The sequence below is a fragment of the Nomascus leucogenys genome, chromosome 17, assembly GCF_006542625.1.
Source record: "Nomascus leucogenys isolate Asia chromosome 17, Asia_NLE_v1, whole genome shotgun sequence".
Taxonomy (NCBI): domain Eukaryota; kingdom Metazoa; phylum Chordata; class Mammalia; order Primates; family Hylobatidae; genus Nomascus; species Nomascus leucogenys.
In genome coordinates, this window is record NC_044397.1 from 15533200 (window position 1) to 15554140 (window position 20941).

Genomic DNA, 20941 nt, shown 5'->3' on the forward strand with positions numbered 1-20941 from the left:
ATTTTTTTGTTTTGTTTTATTAAAAGAAAGTTGTATATTAAAGAATGTAGGGAACTTACAAGCTGGGATCTAGGAAACCTTCAGTCTTGGCTTCCTTCTAAGCTGAGTTGGTCGTTCAAGTCCATCCACATCTGTTACCAGCTCCTGGTCAAAGCTGCATAAATACCAGCAATCCAAATATGAGGCAGTAAAGTTAACTGTTTATTGTTACTCAGTTTTTCGTACCCACCTCCAAATTCCCAGGGAAACAAGTTAGTGTTTGGGAACCCACGAGAGGTCAGGTTTATTTTAGGAAGGACTTCCTCCTGGCTTCTCCACATCTCTGCAAAGATGTCTTCTGAGCTTCATCTCTCACCTGTCCCTTGCAGTCTCACCACCCTCAGCCAGGCCTGCCTGCATTCACCAGCAGAGGGTAACGCCCTATTCATGTCCGGGTCTGTGGCAGTTTCTGTTCACTTCCCCATTGGAAAGTCCCAAACCACACGCTTTTATGCCCTGCACATTTTGGCTTACAAAGGACCTGATTGTTAAGGCAGAACCCGCTGGGAAAACAAAATACCCGCCGGAGGAGCTTTGCTAGAGCGTTGGTCTTGGTGTCAGAGAGAATTCGCTTTCCTTTTCTGTTTCCCGCGGTGTCCTTGACCAAAGGCCTCCTCTCTTCACCCGCCCCTACCGAAAGGTGGCGTCTCCCTGAGGAAACTCCCTCCCCGCCAGGCAGATTACGTTTACAAAGTCCTGAGAAGAGAATCGAAACAGAAACCAAAGTCAGGCAAACTCTATAAGAACTGCCTGACAGAAAGCTGGACTCAAAGCTCCTACTCGAGTGTGCAGCCGGATCGCCCTGCTCCGGGACCCCAGGCGCACACCGCAGAGTCCAAAGTGCCGCGCCCGCCGGCCTCACCTGCCTGCCGCGGCCCCGCGCGCCTCCCCGCCGCCCACCTGCTCGCCTGCCCACCCGCCCAGGTGAGACTGCAGCCCCGTGCGCCGGCCGGAGAGCCCTGTGGGCAACCTCGTCGTTGTCAGGCACAGAGCGGTAGACCCTGCTTCTCCAAGTGGGCAGCGGACAGCGGCACGCACATCTCACCTGTCCCGCAGAGAACAGCACCATCTGCTTGGGAGAACCCTCTCCCTTCTCTGAGAAAGAAAGATGTCGAATGGGTATTCCACAGACGAGAATTTCCGCTATCTCATCTCGTGCTTCAGGACCAGAGTGAAAATGTACATCCAGGTGGAGCCTGTGCTGGATTACCTGACCTTTCTGCCTGCAGAGGTGAAGGAGCAGATTCAGAGGACGGTCGCCACCTCTGGGAACATGCAGGCAGTTGAACTGCTGCTGAGCACGTTGGAGAAGGGAGTCTGGCACATTGGTTGGACTGGGGAATTCTTGGAGGCCCTCCGGAGAACGGGCAGCCCTCTGGCCGCCCGCTACATGAACCCTGAGCTCACAGACTTGCCCTCTCCATCGTTTGAGAACGCTCATGATGAATGTCTCCAACTGCTGAACCTCCTTCAGCCCACTCTGGTGGACAAGCTTCTAGTTAGAGACGTCTTGGATAAGTGCATGGAGGAGGAATTGTTGACAATTGAAGACAGAAACCGGGTAGGTGTCTGTTCAGATGGAGCTAGCCTTTTAGGTAGATTTTGCAAAGCAGGCTTCCTTGTGCGTTTGCCCCATTCCAAATGTGCTTGACATCTTTGGGTAAATCTAGTTTCTTCCTTTGAGAAGACAACACCTAGGCACTTTAAGACAGTTTTGAAAATTTAAACACAAAAGAACTACTTTTCTAATCTTTTCACTGAAGTAAAAAGGAGTTAACTTTAGAATCGTAATGTATATTAACAGGTAACATTTATTGAACACTTACTATGTGCAGTTCGTATCATTTTCAAAATGTATTACTACAGTTCATGTTCAGAGTAACCCGCTGAAGCTCCTAATGTTATTAACTCCATTTTACAGATGAGAAACCTGAGGCAGGTTAAATAATTTGTCCAAGGTCTCCCAGGAAAAACAGTGGCAGAGCTAAGAATTTAGCTCGTGATAGTGTTGAATGTTTTTCTTATTTAATGTAGTTCCATGGAGCAGGGGTCAGTAAACTATGGCCCACGGGCTAAATCCAGCCTGCTACTGTTTTTTTCAGGCCCACAGGCTAAGAATGGTCTTTAGATTTTTCAATTTTTAATTTTCAGTGTTCATAAAGTTTTATTGGAACACAGTCATGCTCGTTTGTTTACATATTGTTTGTGGCTGCTTTTCTACTCCAAAGGCAATTGGATGGAGACTGTGTGCCCTTAAAGCCGAAAATATTTATTAACTGGCATTTTAGAGAAAAAGTTTTCCAATCTTTGCCCTACATTACACATTGTGCCATTTAGTCTTAGCCCAAATGAGTAAATTGCAATCACACACACACACACACACACACACACACACACCCTTTTCTCTTTCTTTAATCAAAGTTTCAACATTATCTGAGAATCAAAATTTAGAAACAATTCATTGAAAGAATGTGTTGCTAGTTTCAGTTTTTCATGTTAGTGAAGAAACTCGATTTTTCTTAAGGTAGCATTTTGACAGGGCGAATTTTACTGATGACTTTACATTGAATGTCATATGAATTGTTTTTTGATAAGCGAAGATGTACTGCGACGTGTATAAATGCTGACCTGTTTGAATCTGACTTACTCAGGCTCGTAAGTCAAAAATCTTGTTTTGGAAGACATGTAGACAAATAAAGCCATGACTAAAAGTCAAAGGCTTTGTCTACACCACTCTATGATTTTCACGTTTTTTTTTTTTTTCTCTCTCTCTTTTTGGTCCATCCATTGTTTGTATATTCATACAAACTTCAGGCCTTTGATTGATTTGCTATAGCCTATTATGCAATTTACTCTTTAGTGAATAAAGTTAGTGATCTTTTGTAGACTTGACAGACATAGGGCCTGTCCAAAGACCCAAACATGCATCTAATTTTGATGGCCAGTTTTCCCAACAAGTAAATTACTTTTCACTGTTGTCTGTAATGTTTATGTCATTTTGTGTATTGAGAACCAGCTAGAACGCATTATAGTAGTCCAGCTGGATATGACAAATGTGTACATCACTGTGGCAGAATCTTAATTTGGAAGAAAGTATGCAGCCTTCAAGCCAGCTGGAGATGGAAGATGGCATTTCCAGCCACAGTAGCTGTTAGAAGTCCAGAAGCAACAGAGTCCAGTAACACCACAAAGCTGTTTATGTTTGGTGGGTATGATGTCCCGATTGCCAGCGAAACAGCACTTCTCCCTATTTACTCTAAATACTTCTGCCTATCAGCATCACTTTTGTCTTGCCTGGATTGAATTTCCGCCAGCTAGATTTTATCCAAGTTCTTGATTCTGGCAAGCTTGGAGGCAGCTAGCAGTAATGCAAGGGATTTGACACAAAGAAGATATAGAGTAAAGGGACTTTTGTGTACTGGTAGCAGTTAAGGCCAAAGCAACCCAAATTCTCCCTCTGATTCACATTTCAAAGGAGGCCCCAAAAGACTGAGCAGCTATAAATTTGAGGCTCTTTAGGAAGCTATAGTATCTCTGTGAGAGTCTGGAATAATTTCTGTGTGCATCATTTTACATGTATTATCAGTTCCAAAACTAAGATATGGTGGACAATGAGAAGGAAGCATTATGTTTGGAAGAATAATCTATATTGAAGTGGTGGTCATTGAAGAATGTTTATCTTACAGCGGCAAGGTGTGATAAGACTGTAGAAGGGGAACACATGGATTTGAGGTCCATCTTGGCTTCTTACTATATGTGTTACTTTGGGCCAAATTATTTAAGTTCCCTGATACTACATTTACCCATGAAAATGGACATCATAAAATTTCTCACAGTATTTTAGTCAACATCAAATCAGAAATAGTGTTTATGAAAAAGCTTATAAATCAGAGCTATTTGATATGATAATGGTGTTGACTTTTGTTACCATTCATCTGGTTACATTTCCTTGTAAATTTAAGTTTGAGAGATTGAGGTAAATTCCCCATGTCGCAATTGAGGTACACTTCTTAAAGTCTCTAGATTATACTGATTTGAAAAAGAAATTACCTCTTTCATCCCAGAACCTAACCAGGATTAGGTATGGGGTTGGTATTTAGTAAGCATTGATTACTTGATTGATAGACTGATTGAATTTATTTCTGAAAGTGTCTGCAATAAGCGCTGAAAACACATGACGTATTGAATTATGTTGCCAAGCGTTACAGAATGGATGAATGATGAAAATAAGATTTCCAAATTTGCTTTTTTGAAGGCTTAAAATAGCATTTAACTAAGTAATCAAGACTTCTATAAAATGGTCTTGTATTTTCATTCTTTTTCTGTTTCCCCATAGACATTTTCTACTTGATCTATTGTTTTAATTTAGGATTCCCACCCCATTTCCTAGCCCCTGCCCTTGATTACAGCAGGCCTTCTGAAAATGACTTTGGACATAGGTTTGTGTCCAGCAAGTACCCATAAACTTATTCATTCATTCATTCATTCATTCAGTTTGAATTTATTTAGTGGCATCTTTGTGCCAGATGCCAGGCTAGTGGTGAAAAGATAGGAGAAAAACATAGAGACTGTTTCGTCCTTTTGTGAAGTTGTGTTGTAGTGTTAATTAGTGTTGATAAAAAAATGTCTACTGTAGGCCGGGCACGGTGGCTCACGCCTGTAATCCCAGCACTTTGGGAGGCCGAGGCAGGCAGATCACGAGGTCAGGAGATCGAGACCATCCTGGCTAACACGGTAAAACTCCGTCTCTACTAAAAATACAAAAAAATTAGCCGGGTGTGGTGGTGGGCACCTGTAGTCCCAGCTACTCGGGAGGCTGAGGCAGGAGAATGGCATGAACCCGGGAGGCGGAGCATGCAGTGAACCGAGATGGCGCCACTGCCCTCCAGCCTGGGCGACAGAGCAAGACTCTGTGTCAAAAACAAAAAAGAAAGAAAGAAAGAAAAAGAAAGAAAGAAAGAAAAAGAAAGAAAGAAAGAAAAAGAAAGAAAGAAAGAAAAAGAAAGAAAGAAAGAAAGAAAGGGAAAGAAAGAAGAATGTCTACTGTATACAAGGAACTATTCTAAATACTAGAGTTTCAGCAATAAATATATGCCATTTTATCAATCATTATAATAAAGCTATCCTTAATGGTAAGGGGGTACCCCTGTACTGCCTTGTTCCTCTTTTAGGATGCTAAGTTACAACCTGGCACTGTTACAACTTAGTTATAACTAAGTCACAACTTGGCACACTCATCAGTTTAGGCAGTCATGAACTCTGGGAACGAAAGTGATCATATAAACATTTCCATAGTGTCTTAATAATTAAGCTGAACAGCTAAAGAGAGGCGCATGTTTCATCCCTGGCCGGTTCAGAACACAATGCATCTGTAGTCCTGGAGACTCCACACACCTTCCATTTACACAAGAGAACCAGAGATGCCATGACTAGTCCAGCTAAAAACAGTCCAGTTCTCCCAACGTGAAGTTGAGTACCCAAGTCAATCTCCCCAAGAACATTGTATTGTCTGGCAAATTAGGAAGGATAAGAATTTCATTTGCAAAAAAAAAGTATGAATAAGAAATTAGCTATGTCAATGTGACAATAAATATTCACTGGGTTAAGACATTAACTTTTTGTGGGAAACTGGTTCTTTAAAATTCTTTATTTTTAACATACAGTTTTTGCTTCCTGATTTACTTTTATCTGAGAGTTGAACTCTGCTGGGTTAAAAAAATCACCATTATATTTAAACAGCTATCTAGGATTATTATAAAGGGAAGAAAACATTTTCATTAAATTGTACAATTGTGTTGGTAAGCCAGTGCTTTATGGAAATGTCATTGGTTTCTTCACTGATTTCTGTTGGAAAGAAAAAACATATCAAAGAATTGAGAATATGAAAGCATTGACTTGTATTATCCCCAAATTAATTTTATTTCATATTTCATAAATTAGTTAACAATGTATTAATAGACTACACAGTGAAAACATCCATCCACTTTTAACTTCATAGAGAAAACTTTGAGTGGGGGAGGGGCATGGGTGAGAATTGTTTTATGACTTGTTGCAGTCTCAAATCTAAATATTCACCTCCCACGAATTTCTGTAATTGTGTTTACATATTGGGATCTAATATCTTTACAATGTTTTAGGAGAACAGATTAAATTTTTAAAATTATATAATTGCTTCAAAGGGAGTTGATGTACTTTCCAGCACCAAAACTGAGAAGATTTCTTAAAAATTCAGCATCTTGATGAGGCTGCTAAAATTGCACAGATATATGTAGTTCCAAATTCAAATTGTAAGAATATGTTTAGGAAATAATGACATCATGATCCTTATATGCTTGGACTCAATAACGGCAAAGAAAGCTTCACAAATATGATTCCACAGTAAAAGTCGACTTAATAGAATAGTGGTTGAAGAAAATTTTGTGGATAGAATATACCTAGGCATTTTTAATAACAGTATTTGTTGCCTCACTGGTTCTTTTTAAGGAAATCCTTCCTGATTGCTTCAGTCAAATATATTTAAAGCTGATTAAAGGATGGGGTAATAAAATATGAGAATGGCTGAGTTAAAGAAGGCACTGAAACCAGTCTTATTTACATCTATAGCAATTACTTGTTAAATTAGCAGATGATAATAAAGATGTTACAACACCAGGAAGCCAAAGAATTTCCATTAGGAGACGAAGAGAGTTAGGAAAAAATGGTAAAAAATGAGCAAAAATCTGCTTAGAAAATGTTGTGGGTGACATGGACTGAATTCACTTGAAATTTACTGAGTTCAAATAGTTATTTTTAACCACTTCTTGCCAGAAAATGAACTTAAAATTGGAGAAAATTATAAGCTGTAATTATAGTTCAAGAAGGCAGGATTCAGCCTCTAAATTCAATTGCCTGGGATCAAATTCTACTTCTGCCACTTCCTGACTTTGTGACCTCAGAGAAGTACCTAAACATCTCTGTGCCTCGGATTTCTGATCTGTAAATGAGTTAATATTGGTACCTATTTCTGGGCTGCTGGGTTAAGTCCCCTAGAACAGCATGCTTAGCTACTAGATGCTAAGATGGAAATATCCCTTGGGCAGAGACCATGCTGTATGTGCTTGTGCAGCTGAGATGTTGGTAATGATGACTCTTCCCAATCATCCATAATAATTCTAACACTGAATTAGTTCCGACATTGTTCCAAAAATATTAACACATTTCTGACATAAAAGGTTATGGAATATATTTATAGAACTAGAAAATACATAAATTTGTAGGAAACAACTAAACAATCCAAATTATACATGTGGAAGACTGGCAAATGTTGAAAAAGACTTTTGATAATATCAAAGTCAATATTTCTTGTCTGGGAGGTTGATAGAATCGCATGAGATGCTTTACTTTTTCTTTAATATCTGAGTTCCTAACATAGACAAAATAAATCATAATCTTTTAGGGGTGTTTCCTAGACATCAGTATTTTTTAAGGCTTTACGGTTGTTTCTAATGTGCAGCTAAGACAGAGAAACTCTGAAATTTCTTTTCAGCTGCCTTGTTTTCCACATACTGTAACTGAGGTCTAGGGAGATGAAGTAAATTGCCTAATGCCACAAAAAGCTAATGATGTCCTGCCTAACTTCTTTCATGTCTAAACATGGCTTGAGTTAATCTTTCCTCCAAATCCTTATTGCTATATTAGGACCTAGGGAAATGCACTGTGACAATGATTACACAAAAGATCCACATTTAAAAGAAATTCACTAGATTAATCTAAAAGAGAAAATAAATGAAGACTAAAGACTCTAATGAATGGATATAAAAATAATTCTGCCCCATATTTCCAAAAAAACATATAAAAATAAATTTCCCATAACATTAAATAAACACAAATTTGAGAAAAACTGATTATAGTAATAATCAACTGTGCAAATATTACATAGGAAAGAATATAAATCTGCAGTAGTAATTACTTATTTCATAATGATAATCATGAAGAAAGAAGAATTAGATAAGAAATGTTTGATTTCCCGTTTACAGACTCCATAGATTGAAAAAATATAGCCAGCCCTAGATATACAGAAAGAAATTGGTGAAAATAGACATAACATGGCTGCAGACTAAAGATACTTTCTCTTCTACCCTTTATTCAGGAATGGCTGAGATAAAATTTATTTTCTAGATGTCAGGTTTGAATAATTCAATAGCTTTTAAAAAAAGATGGTTCATATTTAAAAGGACATTTGGTCCAGAGATTTTTGTTGTTGTTGTCGTTGTTGTTGTTGTTGTTACAGAGATTTTTTTTCCCTGCCGACTTCAGAATTGCTACAGGTAACATTGCTATTTTCTTTAATGTTTCAATGTAAGCCTTTATACTTATGCTTAATTGCTCAGTTTTTCTAAAGGGTATTTCCTGCTTAAGGTTATTCAGAAGATGTTTGATCTCACTTAATTCTAATTTTCTCTTACAACAGATTGCTGCAGCAGAAAACAATGGAAATGAATCAGGTGTAAGAGAGCTACTAAAAAGGATTGTGCAGAAAGAAAACTGGTTCTCTGCATTTCTGAATGTTCTTCGTCAAACAGGAAACAATGAACTTGTCCAAGAGTTAACAGGCACCGATTGCTCAGAAAGCAATGCAGGTATTTGTAATTTTACTTAGGAAGATTTTTCAAATTCTGCCTAGTGATTCAGAGTTCAATAAAGCAGAAAGACACAATGCTAAACACCAAGATTTTTAAAATCAAAATTTTAAGAGTGGAACATATGTGATATATCATCTATCTTATCACCTTAACAAATGAGGAAATTGATGCCTGGGAAAAGATCAACTGATCAAAGACCATTTTTTGTCCAACCAACACTCTTTCTACTACCTTATTTTAAAAACAATATGACTACCAGAAATTTTTATCAAGATTATTTACCATTGAATATACACAAATACGTTGGAAGAAAGTATTTTAGTGGTTATAAAAAATCTGCTGCATATTCTTCTGAACATTTTTACACATTTTAAGCAATGTATTAAGCATGTGATAAAAGGATTGTTTTGTCAATATATCTCAACATTACCTAATGTGAGATTTTTAAAAGCATTCAATAATAGTAATAACATTTTATAGCTCCTTCTCCTACATTATTTGTAAATCTCACTTAAACTGCTATCTTATTTTTCTTCTCGTAGTATGCATCCTATGTTTCCAAAAATATCATATGAAAGACAAATTGAAAGTTAACTATTAACTAATTATAATCATTGCAGTTTTGTTCTGGTGACCCTAACTAATGAAAACTTTGGTATAAAAAGTGGGGTGCTGCTGTAACAAATACCTAAACACGTGGAAGTGGCTTTGGAACTAGGTAATTGATACAGACTGTAAGAGTTTTGGGTGAATGGTAGAAATATGAGTGTTAAGGGTGATTCTAGTGAGGTCACAAAAAGAAATGAGAAAAATGTCATTGGAAACTGGAAGAAAGGTGATCCTTGTTATAAAATGGCGTAAAACTTGAGCTCACAAGTGATGGATGTGGATATTTGGCTGAGAAAATTTTTTAGCAAAATGTTGAAGGAGCGGCTTGATTTCTCCTAACTGCTTATAGTAAAATGCAAAAGAAGAGAAGTTAATTGGAGGAGTTGTTATGCAAAAAGGAACCAAAATTTAAATATCTGGAAAATTCTCAGCCTATTCATATTGCAAAAAAATGAGAAACTGTGTTATAAAGAGAACAACCAATTGATAACAAGATCATGGGTGCGGCTGAACAACCAATTGATAACAAGATCATGGGTGCCACTGACGGACTTAATCAGCCATTTCAGCAGAAGGTAGGAATAGAGATATATTATACCAGCAAATACACTTCCAGTTTGAACTGAAGGAGGACAGAATGAGAAAAGGACACTGGACTTTCTGGATTCTACAGAACCCGACCATAGAGCTATTTGGCTGTGAATGTGTACTGCTCTTCAAGGGAAGGAAAGAATGCCCCCAAAAGTGATTCAGAAGTCATCAGGGTTGCCACTTCCACCACAGGCCCAGGGGCCAAGGCAGTTTCCTTTTTGGTTTCAAAGGGCAAGCCTGTCTCTCTGGTTTTAGTGAGCCCTCAGGATGACCCTGCCCAGTGTCTCAGAAGCAGAGCTATCCTCACAGAAAGCTGTGTGGATGGAGCCCTTAGAAAGAGCAGGCTGTCTTGCAGAGCCCTAGAAGTGAACCTGCCATTCCATGGACCTGGAAGGCAGAGCATCAAACCAAACAGAGCTATTCTCAAGCCTTATAAGCCTTAAGATATGGTGGAATTTACCTTAATAAGTTTTGGATTTGCTTGGGACCCATCACCCTTGCTTTCTTTCCTGTATCTCCTTTTTGGAATAAGACGTCCATCCTATGCCTGTCCCACCATTGTATTATGGAAAAGAAACATGTAGCTCATCTGGTTTCACAAGTTCACAGCTGGTGATGAATTTGCCTTTTCATGAATCACACCTCCAGTCTCATCCATGTCTGATTTAGACAATGTTTAGGTGAGACTTTTGACTTTAAACTTAGAGTTCATGCTGCAGTGAGTTAAGGCACTTGGGCTGATGAGATGAGATGAATGTATTTTGTATGTAGTAAAGATATGAATTTTGGGAAGCCAATGGTAAAATGCTATGGATGGAATTTTGTCCTCCCAATATTCATATGTTGGAGCCTAATATGACTCTATCTGGAGATAGTGATAGTAGGAGATAATTAAGATTAAATGAGCCAGGCCAAGCATGGTGGCTCATGCCTGTACTCCCAGCACTTTGGGAGGCTGAGATGGGCGGATCACCTGAGGTCAGGAGTTTGAGACCAGCCTGGCCGACATGGCAAAAGTGCATCTCTACTAAAAATACAAAAATTAGCTGGGCGTGGTGGCATGCAGCTATAATCCCAGCTACTTGGAAGGCTGAGGCAGAAGAATCACTTGAACCCAGTGAGCCGAGATAATGCCACTGCACTCTGGCCTGGGTGTCAGAGGAAGACTCCATCCCAAAAAAAAAAAAAAAAAAAAAAAGATTAAATGAGTCATAAGAATGGGGACCTTAATCCGACAGAATTGTGGCCTTTTTTTTTTTTTTTTTTCTGAGACAGAATCTCGCTCTTTTGCCCAGGCCGGAGTGCAGTGGCGCTGTCTCGGCTCACTGCAAGCTCCGCCTCCCAGGTTCACGCCATTTTCCTGCCTCAGCCTCCCGAGTAGCTGGGACTACAGGCGCCCGCCACCGCGCCCGGCTAATTTTTTGTATTTTTTTAGTAGAGACGGGGTTTCACCGTGTTAGCCAGGATGGTCTCTATCTCCTGACATCGTGATCCGCCCGCCTCGGCTTCCCAAAGTGCTGGGATTACAGGCGTGAGCCACCGCGCCCGGCCAACGGCCTTTTAAGAAGAGGAAGAAAGAGAAACATCTGTCTCTTTCTCTCTCTCTCTTAACCGTGTGAGGACGCAGGGAGAACGTGGCCATCTGCAAATTAAGGAGAGAGTCCTCATCAGACATTGACGCTGCTGTCACCTTGATCTTGGACTTCCCGTGCCCAGAACTGCGAGAAAAGAAGTGTCTGTTGCTTAAGCCACTCAGTTGATGGTGTTTTGTTACGGCAGCACAAACAGACTAATGTAGGAGCTTAGACTCTGGGTCCTGATACATATCGGATCCTGATGCTTATCAAATCCTGGCTCCTTCCTTGAATGTGTGACCTTTGGCCAGGTTCTGGACTTCTCTGTGCCTCAGTTTACTCCTCAGTAAAATGGAGATAATAATATTACTTATCACCTCAGTAAAATGGAGACAATAATATTACTTACCATCTAGGTTTATTTTGAGACTTAAATAATTTAATGTATGTAAAGTATTTATATTGTGAGTACAAAATAAATTAACTACCATAATAATCCCTAACGTACTTAATATCTAACTGCAAACATTTCCAAGTTTTCTTCTTGTCCAAAGTCACAACAGTTTTCTTTAGGAAATTTTCCATACAAAGTGGGGCACATTTTCCCTGTGTTCTTTAAGATGAGATAATAAAAAATGATACGTTAGAAAATTTTCCTTATGGCATCAGTCTTCTCTGACAGATTGCAGCTTCATAAAGGCAAAAACTCTTGATTTTCTTTTTAACCCACATAAGCCCTTAATAAAATACCCATTACATGTAGTTGAAGTAAGAAAAGCTGGAAGTGAGGAATGGAGGAAAGAAGAAAAGAAGGGCACAAAATATTTCATTAAATGTTTTAAAAATCCCCAGAAATTCAGAATATATGAATATAGGCTGACATTAAAGCAGATGTACATCTCGTGCAGAACACACAGTGAGGAAACAAAATGGCAAGAGCAAAGCTAAAGAAAACTACCAAATTTGCATTTTCATTAATTCAGCCTTAAATGTAACTTTGTGTCACTGAATAAGTGACTGACTTCCTAAACGTGATGGTCAGACAGGAAATCACTTTTCTTGTGATTAGCATAATCCTTATATTGTTTTTTTAGCTACGGTCTAATCATTATAAAGAACTAATCATTGTGTCCATATTAAAATTAAAAATACCTTGCCACAACAAAAGCATATTCTAAGCCTTTCGAAATATCAACATATTAAAATATATTAAAGCAAATCTCTATTGGGGGCTTTCCATTTTGTTTTCAAAATAACAATAACAGCTATTTATATTGTATAAAATCTTGCATTGTAATACAATTTACATTCTATTCAGAACTTCAAAGTGTTAAATATACTCAGGCAACCTCTATTAGGAAGCTCTAGTTTGTTTTCAAAATAACAGTAACAGTTATGTATGCTCTACAAAAACTTGTATTGCACTATGATTTGCATTCTAATACTGTTATTCACAGAGATTGAGAATTTATCACAAGTTGATGGTCCTCAAGTGGAAGAGCAACTTCTTTCAACCACAGTTCAGCCAAATCTGGAGAAGGAGCTCTGGGGCATGGAGAATAACTCATCAGAATCATCTTTTGCAGATTCTTCTGTAGTTTCAGGTACTTGAAACACATACATACTTTAATACAGTAATTACTACTTCCAGAAAAACCAACTTGGCAGAACCAGAGGGAGAAAATGTGGGCATTAAAGTTAGTAAACATTTATATTAAAATAATATTTTTAGAGGAGATTAAATTAAAATAATTCTTGGCCAAAATGCTTTCTAAAACTAATCCAATATCAATGTGTTATAAATATGAACACAACTGCATCTAATTTTAATTTATAAGAAATCCATAGTCCTTGTAAGATAAGTATAAGAATGCCTTATATTTCATGGTTTTCAAAGTACTTATAAATAGATCAGTCAATTTAATTCACCCAAAACCCTGAAAATAAAATAGAGTCATTGCTTTTTTTCTCTGATTTAAACTGGGATGGCTCAGAGAGGTTCAACTGTGTCGTAAAAAATTAAAATCAAAGCTATAAAAAAGAAGATGAACAGATGCTGAACCACAGTTGGCTTGAATTGCATTAACTAATCAGTGAGGACTGAAGACCACTATGTCCACCTTTTTGATATTGAAACAGCCCTGGCAGAAACAAACTATTTAATTATTTTTTCCCTTTCTAATCTGTTCATGATAGGAGAATCCACCTCTCCCCTTCTCTGCCGAAAGGCCTTATTCTGTTTTCCCAAGAAATAGTTGCTTAAAGCCTGTAGTGTGCTGGTAAATGTAACAAGTAGCTCTCTGGGGAAAAGAAAAAGCCCTAGTTTGTAGCATTTGCCAGTCTCTGTGGTTTAAATGTTCTCGTTCAGGCTTATTTCAAGCCTCCAACATAAGATCACTGAACACAAAGCTGGGAAGAGCTGTGCAGTGGCATGTCTTTGCACAGCATTCCCACCGTACAGATGCAAAAGACGGAGGTAGCCTCCAGATCAAAGATGATAGTTAAATGATTAAGTGATGAGTTTTAAATACTTATTACCTTTGCTTGAAAATAATTTCTTTAATGGTAAGTTTATATAATTTAATTTTTGTAATGGCTATGGTTAAAAACTCAGAAAATTCCTGAAAAGTTACCAGTTAGCTCCTGTGAGCCTGTATAAACTAACTCTAGCACACCACTGCAAAGTTTATTATTTTTATTTTTTAATTTAATTTAATTTAATTATTTAATTTTTGGAGATGGAGTCTCACTCAGTCGTCCAGGCTGGAGTGCAGTGGCATGATCTTGGCTCACTGCATTCTCTACCTCCCGGGTTCAAGAGATTCTCCTGCCTCAGCCTCCCAAATAGCTGGGATTACAGGCACCCACCACCATGCCCAGCTAATTTTTGTATTTTTAGTAGAGACAGGCTTTCACCGTGTTGGCCAGGATGGTCTCGAACTCCTGACCTCAGGTGATCCCCCTACTCGGCCTCCCAAAGTGCTGGGATTACAGGCATGAGCCACTCCTCCTGGCCTTGTCATTTTGTACTCAGATAAGTAATATGCATGCATTGCAAGAAATCTGTAATACATAGAAACACACAAAGCAGTCACCAATATTCCCAGAGTATGGATATTACACTTAACATTTGGGTATGTGTGCTTCTGGGCTTTTTACATACCTGAATGTGTATATATAGTGTCATTTCTCTTATGTTCATTAAATATTCTTCTACAGCCTGGTTTTTAATGACTAAATAATGGTCCCACCATTTGGATGCAGTATGATTAATTGACCAATTGTTGAACGTTTAAATAATGCCTCGATAGTTCTCTTTGTACTTATGTCACAGTTTGCTTTTTAAAAACATATTATATAATTGGAATTTCTGGGTCAAATGATTTTACTATTTTAACACATTTGATACTTAATGTCAAATCTCACTCCAGGAACTTGTACCAATTTACATGTTCTCCAACAGTATGGGATATGAGTGCTTATTTCCCTGAATTCTCTTCTACGAGAATGAATAATATTATCGTGTTCAATCTTTTTTCAATTTGGCTGCTATTAAAAATTGTATTTAGTTATTTGAATTTACATTTTCTTTCATTTCACAAATTCATTCTCTTTGTTTTGTTAATTATCAACACTTTTAAAATTCACTTTTCTATTAGGGTATTCATCTTCTTTTTGCTGACTTATATGAACTGCCTAAGTATATAAGCTATCAATTCATTGTCAATAAATAGTGCCAATTTTTTTCATGATTGGCTTGCTTTTTAGCCTGATTGTGGATTTTTCTCTTTTTCTTTTTTTAGGGGGGCTGGGGGGTGGGCGGGGACAGGGTCTTGCTCTGCCTCTCTGTTGCCCAGGCTGGAGTACAGGGGCAGGAACACAGCTCACTGCAGCCTTGACCTCCCAGGCACAAGTGATGCTCCCATCTCAGTCTCCCAAGCAGCTGGCATCACGGGCGTGCGCCACCATACCCAGCTAATTTTTGTATTTTTTATAGAGAATGGGGTTTCACCATGTTGTCCAGACTTGTCTGGAAACTCCTGGGCCCAAGGAATCCTCCTGCCTTGGCCTCCCAAAGTGCTGGGATTATAGGCTTGAACTGCTGTTTGTTTTTTAATGTAATGTGATTCCACCTTTCTCATTAACTCTGGTGATGCTGCTGCTGCTGCTAATAGCAAAACTTATACAGGATCGTTTTTGTTGTTGTTGTTGCTGTTTTTCATTTGAGCAGCTGCACTTTCCTTTAGAAATCATGATTCTATAGGAATGCCAAAATTCACTATCCGAGTGTGGAGTTTTCATGTTTTAATAAATGTCCTTTACAGGCTACTCGACATCTCTATGAGTTACTGGTCATTTTCTGTAAATCCACACTAGAAAGAAGTGAAGATGGAGCTAATGCTGAGAGATGACCCTGCATCTTAAATGAGGGTTGATCATCAAAGATTACCAGACTAATGCATTGCATTAGCTTGTAGTTAATCTACTCTGAACTTCTAGTAACAAAATTAAAAGCAAAGTTTTAAATTTTTTTAAATTTTTACTTCTTAGTATAAAACTTAAAGATGTATCTTGTGAAAAAAATCTTAATAATAATATTAGGGGACAGAAAAGGTTTTTGTTTTTTTTTTTTTTCTCTTGGGTTCCTTCCTCTCTATCTCCCTCCTTCCCTTCCCTTCCTTTCACTCTAACTTCCTTCCCTCTCTTCCTTTCACTTCTTTCATTTAACAACTATTTTCCAAACTCCTATCATGTGCCAGGCACCTTGTTGTTGTGTACTGTGAACTCAGGAACATAATAGTAATGGCTTCATGGCCATGGAGCCTAATATGACTCTATCTGAGATTGTGATGGTAAGAGACAATTAAGAGTAAGTGAGTCAGGCCAGGCGTGGTGGCTCACGCCTGTAATCCCAGGACTTTGGGAGGATGAGGCAGGTGGATCACCTGAGGTCAGGAGTTCAAGACCAGCCTGACCAACATGGTGAAGCCCTGTCTCTACTAAAAATACAAAAACTTAGCCGAGTATGGTGGCAGGTGCCTGTAATCCCAGCTATTTGGAAGGCTGAGGCAGGAGAATCACTTCAACCCAGGAGGCAGAGGTTGCAGTGAGCCGAGATTGCGCCATTGAGCTCCAGCCTGAGCAACAAGAACAAAAAAACTCCGTCTCAAAAAAAAAAAAAAAGAAATGGCTTCAGCCCCCATGGAGCTTTCCACTGAGGGAGGTGTCGGCCCAGCAGTAGTAACTGCATAGCTACACTTGTAGTAAGTGCCATGAAAGAACAGTACAGAGTATTAAAATATATAATAGTCTGAGAGCATGTAAGAGTATACAATAAACTGCACAGTAATCCGAGGACCCATCCAATTCACAAACATCTTAATGGTCTTCTAGTCCATAGGTTCTTTAGGATATCTGGATTTCTCATGTGGATTTGAAAGCAGGTGAGTTTAATCCGTTCTGGCCCTTTCCAGAGCACTAGCAAAGAGCCACTTATTTATGAAAATGTAGTGTGTTTGCTTCAGATCTTTGCTTTAGACTGCTGCTGTCATTCCAAGTATCTGTTTCCTTGTTATCTTAAGGACTAAGAATTACTGATATGAATAACTTATAAAGTACCATTAGTCCAGAGAAATTATTGAGTTCTTTTGATTGAAGTTTTTGTTGCAGAATTTACTATGGAAGGGTTTTGCCTGCATAGGCATTTTCTGACAGAAGTAACGAGCAAGGTAAATGTGAAAGTACTCCATAGCTTCTAATATGCATTTGTGTAGTTTTGTTTTGTGTATCTTCTTGATATTGATAATGTTTAGTCTTTATTTTGAATTCCATTATATTAGATTAAAATTTCAAATAGTTGCCAAGATAGCATTGAAAAAAACTTGTCACTTAAGCTGCACACAGTCTGTAAATATGATTTTTTTATGTGTATAAAGAAAAGACTCAAATTATTTGTAATTTTAAATTAAGATATTTATAATTATTATTTCTGAACCAGTTTCTGAAATATTTTCTCAGTGCATAGTAGTAGTCTTAGTGCATGCAAATATTAATTATTTATAGCTTTAATGCAAAGATTATGTGTATGTGTGTGTGTGTTTTAGCACCTGTTCCTCCTTAACACATCTGATGGATAAGACACACTACCATCAGTAACAGTGGCCCACCTTGAAACTAATTTTAAACACATATCTCTTTGGCACTAGAGGTGACATATCAGAGTTCTCTAGTGGATTGTTCTAGAGAGTGATTTCATCATATTTCCAAACTTGGGGGTTGATATGTGTCCTTTTTCCTCCTCCCACCTCTGTTTACAAATCAATTGTTTCTCATTTAAAAAGTGGTTAGTAATTAAGATATATCAATTGTTTTATTTGCCCTTTTCCAAATTACCAAAACAATTTCTAAACAAAATTTGAACAGTTCTCAGACTATTAATGACAATTTAATGCTGGATGCTATAGTTCTGCTTTCTGAAGTCACTGGTCATCTTATAAGAAGAAGATAACTGCAAAACTTTGGTGTTTCTCTAGATCAGATTTCCCTAGGAAACATCAGAGGGACACAAAGCCTGCTTTCATTTTCTATTAAAAGCATTTTAATTATAGCAAATAATTGACTCGGTTATTTTACTTCTATAAGCGTACAGTTAAATTAGTTGTGCAATCAGTCTGCTACTGTCGCTTTGTCAAAACAAGTGAATAGTTACTTCACATTAACCTTTTTTATTATACTATTTTAGAAATTAATGCATTACAATAAAATCAAAGAAAATTAAGTGACATTTAAAACTAAGTCAACTTTATTGCATTTGGTATAAACTTTTATGCAGAGTGGAGCAGAAAATCCCCCCAAATAATCATTGTGTTACAGCTGCCGTATTGTGAAAACTAGAAAATGCAAATGCCTCAGATTGGCCAGCAGAGGGCGCCTGTACATTTATAAAGCCAGTGGAATTTCACTGTTTCAGCGTGAAAGATTATAATGTAACTGTAGAGTGTGCCATGTGTGAATATACAGTGCGCATGACTGTGCTTGCATGTGTATATTTTGATTTATATATTCGTTCACGTGAAGATTTTAAAATTCCACCCCAGCTAATGAGCTTACCAACCTGCTTGTTTTCAGACTTTAATACCTTCTTTCTCATATTTCCCCATATGTTCCACTCCTTAGGTTTATCCGGTGACATTATGCTTTGGAATATATTGTGGATATATTTTGCATAGATCATGTTCTGTAGGAGGGGTTTAAAAATTGACCTTTATAAAACAGCCTTCTTCTCCCTGGCCCAATCTGTTATAGCACTTTTTTTGTTGTTGTTTTGTTTTGCCTTTTTATAGACTAAAGTCCAATCTTAGATTTGGTCTATACTAATTTCTGTAAAAGTGCCACAAAATTTATCCTTGCACTTGAGGACCAGAATAATGTTCTGTAGCACTAACCTCTAGAAATCTAGAGATTTTTAGAATCTCTAGAAATAAAACCACAGCATTTGAAAACTAAGTGGAAAAAAAATAATTGATACAGTAGTTTACAATAAGACTGTTTCAGAATCACTCATGCTATATCAGGACTGGTTTGAAGTAAGAGCACTCCTTTACTTTTTTATTTTTCTAAATTTAATTATCATTAATTATTGAGAACTAGCAGTACTACTGAGGCAATCCAAAAGACAGATATTGATTTGAGCTGAGAGAAAGAGAGAGATGCCGATGCTGATACTGATATTGGTACTTGTTAAAGGATTATATAAGTTTGTATTTTATTTGAAACCCAGCATGAGGTATCTGGGTCAGTTATATGGCTTACAGTTGCATAATAGTTCTAGGAAGATTACCATTCATACCTCAGGAATGGGGACATAGATATTATGACAGAAAGACAGAAAGAAATCTCCCTAGTGTGCAGTCAATACATGTTGGATTTATTTTCATGATATCTGTTTATGACTACAAACGTAAAGCTGTTTTTTTTAGCAGAGTTTTAACAAAAGCAGTGATTTTAACTTAGACTATCAGATCTTCCCTTCACAATTTTAGGATGTGAATGAGGTCAGAAGCCGGAGAAATAGGAAGAAGGAGGTGAGTTGGTCAGATAATATAGTATCATTGAGAGAACCAAGCACTGAGGAATTGCGTTCACTCTCAAAAAGTTTATACTCTAATGCAGGAAACAAGTGACGTGCCTCCACAAAGAAACCGTAATCTAGCCATGGTAAAAGAGATGCAAGATCTGTATTACAGGATGAAGATAGAAGATCTGTAAAAGAAGGAAGACTGATGAGAGAAAGCTTACCAGATGAGGAATATCAGATATTTCATCTGAGCCTTGAGAGCACTATGCTGGATTTGTAAACAGAGGTGCCAGGCAACATTTCAGGTTTCAGGAACATCATGAGCAAAAGCACGGGCACAAGAAAGCTCAAAATGTGTTCAGAGGAACAGTCTGATGAGAGATGGAGCATTTGTGGAGGAGGGCGGTAGGATTTAAGACTTCTAAGATCAGTGAAAATTAACGAGTTTCTCTAACAGTAATTTTTACAATGCTTTTCCTCACAGACACACTTTAAAAAGTATACCATTTATCATTTGGATAATTATAAAATGCCAGCACAATGCATGTGTGTACAAACATCATCTCAGATAATGATTGTAGGAAAGTCCTTAGGTAGAGGAATATATCTAGCAGAGTGCTGGAAATGGATCTTACTGGCTTGTAAGACCCCAATGTGCACATCTCTTTCCAGCTCCACACAGGACATCATGCTGGAAATTGGCCACGATGCGAATATTTACACCATGGAAATTGACAAACCTTTTAAAAATCATGTCTCCCCCCACCAAAGAGCCAGTTGTTGAACATTTACCTGGGCACCCTTAATGTATTCATATCTCCCACCATCCTTTCATGTCTGCTTAAGTTTGCTTAACTCCTATAGCCTTTTCTGAAAGGTGCTTACCAGCAAAAGAGGTTTCTAATGCACATTCTACCTTGCCGTCTCCAAACCTTGTTATTGCCAAGATTTACTTCCCATGTGGTTACCTGGCTTCTCATTCTTAACTGACTCTACTCTAGGACTTTCTGCCTCCATTACTGACTGGCAGTGAATGAATGGTCATTCTGGTGGGTGCTGTTATCCTTGCAACCTGTGCTTTAATAATTACCTTTGTTTATTAGAACCTAAGTGCAAAGGCTAAAGGACATAGATGATACAATCTAAGCCAACCTCATTACACACAATTCAAATTTAATTCTGTTAGAAACATTTCAGCAGTAGAAATTCTATAAACAGGAGCAGAGGAGCTCCATGGATAGCCATGTGGGCCTGTGGCTCTAGGAGAGTGATTTTTCTCTTTGGGGAACTCATTTCCTAGAAGCTTGGATCCAGGAGAGAATATGCAAGGTGGGTGGAGGTGGCTTCTCTCCATTCTGCGGGAACACATGTTCCCTGGCACGGAGAGGAAAATCTGACAGACCAAAATGTGAGTGTGTGTGTGTGTGTGT

The 20941-nt window shown here is 38.0% G+C and overlaps 1 protein-coding gene across 1 annotated transcript in view; it reads left to right on the forward strand.

Annotated features, from left to right (window-relative positions):
* The first annotated feature begins 751 nt into the window (after window positions 1–751).
* The window catches only part of IFIH1 (interferon induced with helicase C domain 1), a 52309-nt gene continuing 32119 nt past the window's right edge, over window positions 752–20941 (forward strand). The window contains exons 1-3 of the mRNA XM_030796868.1: window positions 752–1600; window positions 8489–8657; window positions 12892–13038. Coding sequence (XP_030652728.1) covers window positions 1148–1600; window positions 8489–8657; window positions 12892–13038 — 769 coding nt within the window. The 5' untranslated portion in view covers window positions 752–1147. The remainder of the gene's footprint in view (window positions 1601–8488; window positions 8658–12891; window positions 13039–20941) is intronic.